Genomic DNA, 10,693 nt, shown 5'->3' on the forward strand with positions numbered 1-10,693 from the left:
CCCCGGGGCTTTATTATGAGGACTCGGGTGTAAAACCCTGTCTCAGCAGACTTTATATGGGTTGGCGCACACCATCATATCTCCGGAAGGTTTTTGAAACCCCTACAAAAAAAAATGTTCCAGGGCGCCTTCTTTTTCAGGGCAAGTTTGGCGGGGGGGGGGGGGGGGGGGACTTCCTTTTCACTGTGCATGCCCCTGCATCTCTTGAATTCTGTGCCCTGTGCCTCTAATATAATCTCAAAAACTAGAGAAGTCACTTTTCTTGAATTATCTTTTAAATGACAGGTAACACTAGCTGCCCGCATTCCCAGCGCCTGGCAGGAAGCAGATGCCTGAGAAGGACATGAGTCACTGACTGGCTGAAGCGAGAGAGCTCAGGATTCACCAGGAGAGCTTCCAAACTCTAAGGAGCAGCTGCGGCCACACCCACTCCGGGGCACGGACTGCCACTCGAGGGAACATTCGAATCGGATTCTAAGCCCATTTAAAGACTCGGAACCTGGGAAACAGGCTGGAGTTTCCCAAGCACCCGGTGTTGCTGGGGAGCGGCCAGGTGTGGGAACGGTGCTGCTGGTAGCGGGACCAAATCTGCCCAAGAACGGGGGAGGGGAGCAGGTTTCATTCCAGGGCAGCCCTGCCAGATCTTGGGACAGGAATGAAGGGCACAAAAGAACCAGAAAGCGCTGTGATGCTCACACTCCCGGCACAGTGGAGGCCCCACGCCAGCCCCAGGAGAGGGCAGGAAAGGGCATCTCCCAGGAACCTGGGCACGTGTCCATCTCTGCAACCACGGTGGTGCCAGGAGGTGGTTAGAATCCCAGGACTCAGCTGACCAGACAGTTCAGGAACTGTCTATGGAAATGGACGAGGTGGGGTACGTCCCCAAGGAGAGCACGGAACCAGACCCAACTGTACCTTGTGCCTCAGTTTCGTCTCAAATGAGGAGACTCCTGGAACCCAGCCCAAGGGGCTGTTCTGCCCGGCCTCCTGCCTTTCAGAACTGCCCTCCTCAGTCCTGCGTGGTTCCGAAGGGCAAACAACTGAGGCGCAGCCACGCCTCCCTCCAGGGGTGGGTATGTGGCCTGCACCTCACACAGTTGTAGGATGGGCATGCAACCTGAGCCAGGCCATCCCTGATCCTTCCCAGGATGGGTCCTGGGACTGCCAGCAGCAAAGGGCACAGCCGCTGCTGCCTCTGAGTGCTCAGACTCTCGGGGTCACGCCAGGAGTAAAGGACAGCATTCTCTGCCCGAGCCTGTCTTCTCGGGGCTTCCAGCTGCGGGGTTTTGCTGAGACCAGTTTACACTGAGTTTCTGTCACTGGCCACTGCCCTGCTTACTACAGCAGGTCCTCAGTAAGCGACAGTGGCCACCTGGTCCTGGAATTGACGAAGTTACCCTGGATGACCTGCCTGGAGGGAGAGGGGATGGCAAAGGAGCTGATAAAGAGGACCCAAGGCAGGAGAAGGAGAAAAGAGCTCCCCAGAAGCCCAGGAGGCAGGGCCATCAAGAAGAAGCATCCACTAGCCCACGCCACAAGGCCATGTCAGGCCCTAGGCACAGGCCATGCATGTGACACATCAGGAAGGTTATCACTAGACACCTTGGGACTACGACCCCCATCGAGCAGCAGACCTCAAGGCCCCGTGAAAACCAGTAGGCTCAGGACATGTTGCTAGCCCCTCTGGGTCTCAGCTTTCACATCTGTTAAATGGGTACGACCTTCTGGTCCAACAGGACCTTCCTGGGCAGGTATGAGGCCTGAGGGCTACAAGCAAGTGAAGCTTGTGAGATGGTGCATCAGCAGGGGAGAGAGCTGCAGGCCGAGACACAGAGGTCCCCTCTGACCAACGAGGAGAGACGGTCCAGTGACAGCTGGAAGAATTCCAGGAGCTCAGAGAGGGCAGAGCAGTGACCAACAAGTGGAAAAAATGGGGCCCCTCATCAAGAACCGCCTTCCCGCAATGTGCAAGGTCACAGTCACGTGCAAGCCGCCCCTGAAGAGAGGGCCCGCAGGATCAGCCGCTGTGGAGGGAGGCCAGGCCTCCAAGGAACAATGTCACAGGAGAGGGAATCGACCCAGAAACGCAGGCTCCCCCACCAACGGGCAAGGAGAGAGCAGCTGCACCTGCACAGCGCTAACACCCACTTAGAGACGAAGCGTGTAATTATGCCCGTGCTAAGCCTGCACACGCTCATCCAAGCTGTTCAGAGCACACTTTGGTAATCACCAGATTTCAGAAGCCCCAATACAAAGTCCCTTTATACCCACAAGGCCTACAGGCAACCTCCTCCTGCTCTCCCTGCCCTGCCAAGGACTCAGGGTTCCCTGAACAGGTGGCTGGGCCTCCTCTCGCCTATGCATGCAGAGGACATGCTGTTCACGCTGCCTCAGAAGCCACCCCAGCACCAACACCTAGCCCACCCTCCTTGGCTCCCCCCCTCGCAGCCCCCCGGGCCTCTGCACCCCAGCACCGAGCACAGATGCAGAGGTGGCCTCGCTAAAAGCTCCGTGGGGGACATTAGTGGTGGCCACCAGCACGGGCAGCTCTCCTCTAGGAATTCCGCTGTACAGCCCCACCCCCAGGTTAGGCAGAGTTATGTGCCTTGCTTTGGCCAATATCACATCCAAGTAGAAGCATTCAACTGCCAGTACTCGGCTCCCTGGCCAGTCCTCCTGGACCTCAGCGACTGTGGGAGCACGAGGACAGCGACAACTCCCAAAGCCAGTCCAAACCCATTCCTGGAAAGAAACCGGGCTGGGTGGCGATGAAGCCAGGCCGGGAACCAGAGAGAAACTATTCGGCTAGCAGTGGTTCTCAACCAGGGCCATGCTGCCCCCAGGGAACATTCAGTAACCTGAAGACATCTCTTTGTCATAACTAGGCAAAGTTCTGGCATCCAGAAAGGAAAGGCCCTACAATACACAGAACAGCCCCTTAAAACAAAGAACTATCCGGCCTGAACTATCCATGTTAAGGATGTGGGATACAGAAGACCAGCACTGAGCCACCACAGGGAGGACACCAGCCCTGGAGAGTCATACAGCTCCAGAGTAAACACAGGCTACAAACCTTTGTTGCAAACCTCCCAGGGTTGCTTGTTATTGCAGCCTAACCTGGCATATCCTGACTGATAAACACTCCTTGAGGAAACAGGGCTTGTGTCTGCATCCCAAATACTTATAGTACCTGGCATGTGGCATTTGGAATACAAGGTATCGGGGGCGGGGGTGAGGGTGGGGGGAAATAGTGCCAGTCCCTCCTCTCATCAAAGCCTCCCAGGACAGACCTTGTTCTCTAAAACACCCAGGCCAGACACAACTCAGTGCATTTGCACCAGCTGCTCCCTCTGCTAGAAGCTGCTCCCTCTGCTAGAATGCCTTTCCTCCCTGGCAAACTCCTGCTCGCCCATCAAAAACAGCTCAAATGTCATACTCACAGAGAGGCCGTTGCCTGGCCCTTCCCAGGGCAGCAATGTTGGCTCTTTAGGCATTCAACCCTCTGACACTTAAGACTGCTCTGTGCTCGGCTTCCGATGGGGAGCCCCTGAGGCCAGAGACTGTGCTCTTTATTAGGCACCCTGTGCCCGCGGCAGACCCCGCACCCGGCTGGTGTTCGTGAGTCCCAGCCTCCCAGTGCCAGGGTTCCAGTCCGGAGCCCTCCCTGCCTGTTTGCTTCCTGGGCAGCCTGGTTCGCTTGCTGACAGTTTCATACTTTGGATTTTCCTCCTATTAATAGTTCCAGAAACTGAAATGCCCCAATATAAAGGCAGCATATGAACAGAACTGTAAAGCCAGCACAAACATTTGAATTGTTTGGACAGCTCCAGGAAAGCCCCAGATAAACTGGAAGCTGACATATGTCTCTTTTTTTTTTTTTTTTTTTTTTTTTTTGAGCAGAGAGGGGTGACACCCTTTCCCTGACTGGGGACTAAAAACCTTCCCTTACACTTGGTGCCCCACCTGGAGGAGGCAGGGGAGGGCGGGCCACAGGGCACCCAAGTGCACCGCAGCGTGTGTCTGTGTTCCTGCAGAGCCAATCAAGTGCTCAGTCGGTCAGGAAGCGGGAAGCGGCTTCTCTTCAGGAACCCAGGATGTGGGCGGAAGGCAGAGGCAGTGACTCACCTTCCCGGGAAAGCGGAACCTCCAGGGCGGAGAGGCCTTTGCTGCTGAGGCACCTTTAAACACGCCTCAACGTTCAGGATGGGGAAACTGAGGCAGGGGTGGGCTGGAGGTTACCCGAGGATGTGTTCTGCTACATCCCAAGTGTCACCCTTTCAGACTGGAAATCACCCCAAATCTTTCATCTGAAAACTAATGTTGAAATTCCCTTAATGGTGCTTGACACACCCCTATTTTTTAATATAAAAATTCTCTACTTTGATGTCTTTTTGAGATTTGTACTACCCCCTTGCAAGTGCTGTAATTTTTCTTTCTCCTAAACAGGGCTGGGCCCTAAGTTGCAGGGGGAGGTTATAGGAGCAGGAGCGGCACAGAGGCTGCTGGAAGAGCCTGTTGCAGACCACCACTACCACCACTACCACTACCACCACTACCACCACCACCACCCCCAGCTGTTAGCCTCCTGCCTCGGGGCTAATGACTCAGAGGCTCAGAATCTTCACAGCAGTTGCTCATTCCCAAGAATGCTAAGTTATTTATCATCAGTCTAAAAAGCAAGGTAAGCTACAAAGAAAGAAAGATGACAGGCATTCCTGTGCTGACACTTCCCTCCTTGGCACCCATGGGGGAGGGAGCGGCCTGCCCAAGGCCTGAATCATTTCTTTTGCACCTATCCTCTAGGTACCACAAGCCCTTAAAATAACTGCTCAGGCCCGGCTGGCGTGGCTCAGTGGTTGAGCATTACCTATGAAATAGGAGATCACAGTTCGATTCTGGTCAGGGCACATGCCCCGGTTGCAGGCTCAATCCCTAGTGGGGGATGTGCAGGAGGCAGTCGATCAATGATTCTCTCTCATCATTGATGTTTCTATCTCTCTCCCTCTCCCTTCCTCTCGGAATCAATAAAAATATATTTTTAAAAATAAGTGCTCAGGTGTGTGTCCCAGCCTGTGTTTTGGGCGGCTGACACTTCTGAAGGCTGTGCTCCCTAGTAGACTGAACATCCCCACCCACCATTCCTGCGAACACTCCCAGAGGGTGGAAGGTTCAGGGTTCCTTGAGCCCTGCCATTGTTGGGGAGGGGGAGTCTCTATCCTGTGCTGGGTCTCCAACCGCACAAGCCCTGAGTTCCCTTCTGATTGTCATCAGATGTTTGCTGGGCTTTTCTGTCCAGGCCTGGGAGCAGCCAGACCTCCAAGCCATAAGCCATAAGCCCTGCATAGAGAAGCAGGTGGCCAAGGAAAGCAAGTCAGCGAACTGGTGTGTGAACCACAGGCCCCTGAATACAGCCAACATCTGGGGATGGCAGGGGGACAGGAAGGTGACAGAAGACGCTCTTTGAGCTGCGCCCTGGGGGTCACGAGGAAAGAGACTACCAACACAGGTCATCAGCAGAGTACCATGTGCAGCTGGGGCAAAGCCAGGGCCTCTGGGCATTTGGGGTTTCCTGGGCCCCTCTGCACAGCACCAGGGTTGCTGTCACATCAAACCAAAGGTGAAGTTACCCTCACCGACAATCTCAAGAAACTTCAACTCTGAAACACCTTATTCAAATATTTCACCAACCCCTCAACTATGTACAGGAGAGGGAGTGGGAGGCGGCCCAAGGAGTCAAGCAACAACTGTATCCATTGGTCTGTGATTCAGGGTAGGGAGCCTGGTTCTGACCTTGACCCAGTCACTCCCCTTTCAGTATATGAACACTGTATTCATGTCCTATTGCTACTTAACAAATCAACACAAACGTACTGGTGGAAAACGACACAAGATATTCTCTTACAGTTCTGGAGGTGACGGCAGGGTTGATTCCGTCTGGGGGATGTAGGAGGAAATCCTGCCTTCACCTTTTCCAGTTCTAGAGGCTGCCTGCATTCCTTGGCTTGCAGCCACATCACTTTGACCTCTGTTTCTATGATCACATCTTCTGCAACTTGGACCCTCCTGTCTACTTCTTCTAAGGACCCTTCTAAGGACCCATTTGGCCCTCTCAGATACCCCAGGATAATCCCCTGTCTCAAGATCCCTAACCTTAATCACAACTGCAAAGCCCCTTTCCCCATGGAAGGTACCATATTCAGGTTCTGGGGACACAGTGGAAGGGGGGAGTGGCATCTTCCTGTCTACCTAAAAACCAAGGCTCTTACCACTCTGCCACCCCACGAATCCAGATGTTCCGTGTGTCCATGTGTGGCCTGTGGGCAGAGGAGAATTTGTCCAGAGGTTTGTTGGGGGCCTTAACAGTCAACAAGGAAAAGGCTGGTGCTCAGCCCCCACAGTGCCTGCAGGGTTCCAAAGGTATCCTGGGCATAACCAACACAGACACAGGGCTCTCTGATGGGAAGAGGCGCCCAGGGCCAGGGAGGAAGGGGCCTGGGTGGTGGAGACCTGAAGCCCCAGGCCTGGAAGGCTTGGCTGTTAAGTGGTGAGGAGGGGTGATGATTCCTGACCCTTAGGTCCACCTGGAGACCCACGAGAGAGGCCCAGACCAGCTACGCCTTCCCACTTCCACCCCCCACCCCACCCCCCCGCCCCACACACACACACACACTCCAAGTTCCCCTGGCTCCACTGAAGGCCATGTCCCTCAGACCCTGCCAAGTGGCTCCAAGCAGCTACAGACACTCCCCAAACGCAGAGGCGTCTGGAGCTGGAGCCCAGCACCCAGGCACACTAGCATCAACAGAGCCCACTCGGCCTCCATTAACAGGCCCAGGTGCCAGGCCCTAGCCCCAGCCCCCTTTCCTGATGCATTGATCTAAGGACTCCAGAGACAGGCAGTGACTTCATCTGGTGCCCCTGAGACCCTCAACTTTCAAGGAGGATTTCAAAGGCCGAGGCACAACTCAAACAAATGGGAGGCAACACCAGTAAGTCCTGGGCCCACGCTCCCCACGCAGCCTGCTCTCCCAAGCAAGGAAGACAGGGAACAGAGGAGGAGGTGGGCTGGAGGGCCTACGAGCTGGCACTCCGACGGTCAATGTAGCATTCATTTCCACAGCTGCATTAGAGAGGGTGGCTGTCCTATATTTTCAAGTGAGGGAATTCAGAGAAATTATGAAACTTGCCTAACATTATGCTAAGTGAAATAAGCCAGACACAGAAACACATATACTGCATGGTAACGCTTATATGTGGAATCTTAAAAAAAGAAAGAAGAAAAAAAAAAGAGTTGAACTCATAGAAACAGTAGAATGGTGGCTGCCAGGGGCTGGGGGTGGGGAAAATGGGGAGAGGTTGTAAAAGGGTACAAACTTTCAGCTGTAAGATGAATAAGGCCGTAGGATCTAGTGATGTACATAGTGACCTAGTTGATAACACTGTGTTATTTAGTTGAAATTTGCTGAGAGAAGTGCTTCACACACAAAAAAAATTAAAAAGGTAAATATGTGAGGTGATGGGTGTTTTAATTATCTCAATGGTGGAAGTCCTTTCATGATTTATACATATATCAAGTCATCACGCTGTACACTTTAAATAGCTTACAATTTTATTTGCCAGTTATACTTCCATAAAGCTGGAATACATATATATATGAAAGAAACACATCCAAAGACTCACAGCAAGTAAGCAGAGCAGAACCACAATCTAAAGTCAGGTCTGCCTGTCAGCAAAGACCTCCCTCATCACATGACCCTAAGTGACCACCCCACCTATGAGGGTGGGGGTCCAGCCAGGTCTGCGGGGGGTGAGGCTTTCTGGGGAGAAACTGCTCTGGACAGAGCTGCTGCCCCTCCCTGCCCACCCACTGCCCCAGGGGGGACTAAACTCCCTCCTCAGACCCTTGACCCCCATGACCCCTGGGAGGCCTGCAGAAGGCACTTCCTGAGGAGCTGTGACTGCCTCGGACGTGGCGTGGGCACTGGCCGTGCCCTGGGTTACATAAGGCCCAAAAGCAGGAGGAGCTGGCAGGCCTGTTTCTCCTCCACACGGGTTGACAGCTCCTTGGAGGACAATGTCGCCTCGAATGCACACTCTCCGAGCAGAGGGCACCTTTCTATAAAGCAGGGGACAGGAAGCAGGTCTCAGCTCGGCCGCAGGAAGAGGATGCCAGCTCCCACAGGAAGGAAGGTGCATGCGGCCGGAGGATCTAGTCGCCACCTGTGGTGGGAGGGATGCACGCTGAAGCAGATGCCCACATCACGGAGGCAGACTAGTACGTGGGGCAGGTGTTAGGGCTCGGGTCTCAGGATCCCTCCCCATCTCTGAAGCTTTCTGGACCTACCAAGGACAGCAATGGGCCGGCCACAGGACCCCGGTCCCAGGACAGCAGAGGAGCTACAATGTGTGGGCCGGCTGGGCCTCCCAAGGAGGAAAGAATGAGCCCCAGGCCTCCGAGGGCCCCAGAGCCTGCCCCCACCTCCTTCCTGCCTAGCCTCATGCCCTACCAGGCTCTGCAGCTGGGAGCCATGGCAACAGGCCCCAAACAGCTCAAGAAATCCCTCAGAGAGTCCCACGCAGGGTGTCACAGCTGCCACCAACCAAAGCCAGGAGCCAGGAGGAGTGACACACCAAAAGGAGGAAGCCCTGGGTCCAGCCAGAAGAGAATGCTTGCGTATGGCCAAGGGCAGCTCCCTGGCCAGGAGACACAGACCTCTGTCCTGAAGGCCACCAGGCCACCCTCCTGCAGTCCCTACACACTCCCCCTCAGCCTGTGACCCTCCACATCTAAGACATGACTCATAACCTCACTGCCCCCCAAAGCCTTTCTGAGGCTTCCCTCGTCCACCGTGTCACCCAGGCCTGCGACACCCGTCTGCCCACCTCCTTTCCTTGTCCAGCAATCTTCCCCCATCTGCTCCTCGCACACCTGGCTTCATGCCCTCCCCCGACAGGCTGGTTCTGCCACACTTCCAAACACCTGCCCACCCTGTTGGCACCTCGTCTGGAACACCGCACCCCTTGCCCACTGTCCACAACACTGGCAGGCTCTTCCTTGTATGACCTGCTGGAGGGCAGCCCGAGAAGATGGCCACTGAGGGGCCCAAGGACCAGCAAACGATGCCTCCTCTTAAACACGATTCCTCCTTACCGAAGGACAGGGCCACGCCAGCTCTGTCCCACCCTTGTCGGGGGGTAGGGGGGGCTGGGGGGCTCTAAAAGTCCATGCACACTTCCCTGACGCGGGATATTCATCTGGTCCACAGCTCTCCAGGAATGATCCTAGTTGCCACAAGACAGGGGCGGGTAGAGGGCACTTTTTTTGTTTGTTTTGCCAGGTTTTCTTAAACTAAATTTCTCCCAGTGACTCGCTTTCTCATGAACCACCTTTCTATCCAAGGTGGCATCCTATTGATTTCACTGATCTCACGCATACTTCTTGAGCACTTACTACGTGCCCAGCACAGTTTCACTGCCGAGACAAACACTGAAGATGATGGAAAGGGTACCTGTCCTCAAGGAGCTTATAGCATAGACAGGAGGGTGAACAAGCCAACAACTGAAATAAGCATGTGGGACATGTTCTGAAAGGAACACTCAAGAGGTTGAGACACAGAAGGGGGACTGTGTGCTGAGATCTAAAGTTAGGAGGGAGACAATAGGGTGGTGAAAGCCTGGGGTGGGAGGCGAGGGTGGGCTGGAGGGGGTCAATGGGGGAAAAAGGAAGACATATGTAATACTTTCAACAATAGAGATATAAAGGATAAAATTAAAAAAACTTGGTTTGGCAAAAAAAAAAAAAGGTAAACGTGGGTAATGGATATGCTCATTGACTCCATTTGGACAATCCTTTCACAGATTATATGTGTATTACATCATCACGTTGTATACTTTAAATGTTCTTACAATTTTGTCAATTATACCCCAATAAAGCTAAAAAAAATAATAGTAAAAAAATAAGAAAGAAAGAAAGAAAGAAAGAAAGAAAGAAAGAAAGAAAGAAAGAAAGAAAGAATGTTAGGAGGGAGAAAGAGTCTGGTAGACAGCAGCAACAGCACATGCAAAGGTCCTGGGGTAGGAAAGAGCACCTGAAGAACTGAGAAAAGACCATGGTGGCAGAGCCCCACTGGGGAGTGAGAAGGGCACGAGGCGTGTCTCCAGGCCCTGGGGGCCCATTCTTGTGCTATTTAGTAACCTGGGCCAAGAAGTTCTCTCTGCTTAAGCTCATCTGATTTGGCTCTTCTCTTACTTGCAGCCACAAGAATCCTGGCCACTACAACATCCAAACCAAAACATCATATTCTACCACCTTCTCCACCAACCTGCGCCTCAATCTCTTATTTTTTGAAATATGGCTTTATTGATTCTTTTAATTATTTTTAGAGAGAGAGGACGGGAGAGGGAGAGCGAGGAACATTAGTCAGCTGCCTCCTGTTCATCCCTACTGGGGACAGAGCCGTGCAACCCGGGCAAGTGCCCTGACCGAGAATCGAAACACAGTGCATGGCATAACACTCAACCAACTGAGCCGCACCCACCAGGGCTGCACTTCAATCTTGAAAGCAACCACCACCACCCAGCCAGAGGCCTAGAATCACCCTCCACTTTTCTCCCTTGTTCCTATGCCAGTCACACAGAGGGTTTCATCTGGACCTCTAGGCAGCCAAGGGCTGGTGGCCCCTCCACCAGGGAG

At 53.6% G+C, this 10,693-nt stretch overlaps 1 protein-coding gene across 1 annotated transcript in view; it reads right to left on the reverse strand.

Annotated features, from left to right (window-relative positions):
- The window catches only part of ITPK1 (inositol-tetrakisphosphate 1-kinase), a 112,266-nt gene extending 105,955 nt beyond the window's left edge, over nucleotides 1-6,311 (reverse strand). Inside the window, 1 exon segment of the mRNA XM_023764087.1 lies at nucleotides 6,267-6,311. Within this exon segment, the coding sequence (XP_023619855.1) occupies nucleotides 6,267-6,307 (41 nt within the window). The 5' untranslated portion in view covers nucleotides 6,308-6,311.
- Nucleotides 6,312-10,693: the final 4,382 nt, after the last annotated feature.

The sequence above is a fragment of the Myotis lucifugus genome, unplaced genomic scaffold, assembly GCF_000147115.1.
Source record: "Myotis lucifugus unplaced genomic scaffold, Myoluc2.0 scaffold_316, whole genome shotgun sequence".
Lineage (NCBI taxonomy): Eukaryota > Metazoa > Chordata > Mammalia > Chiroptera > Vespertilionidae > Myotis > Myotis lucifugus.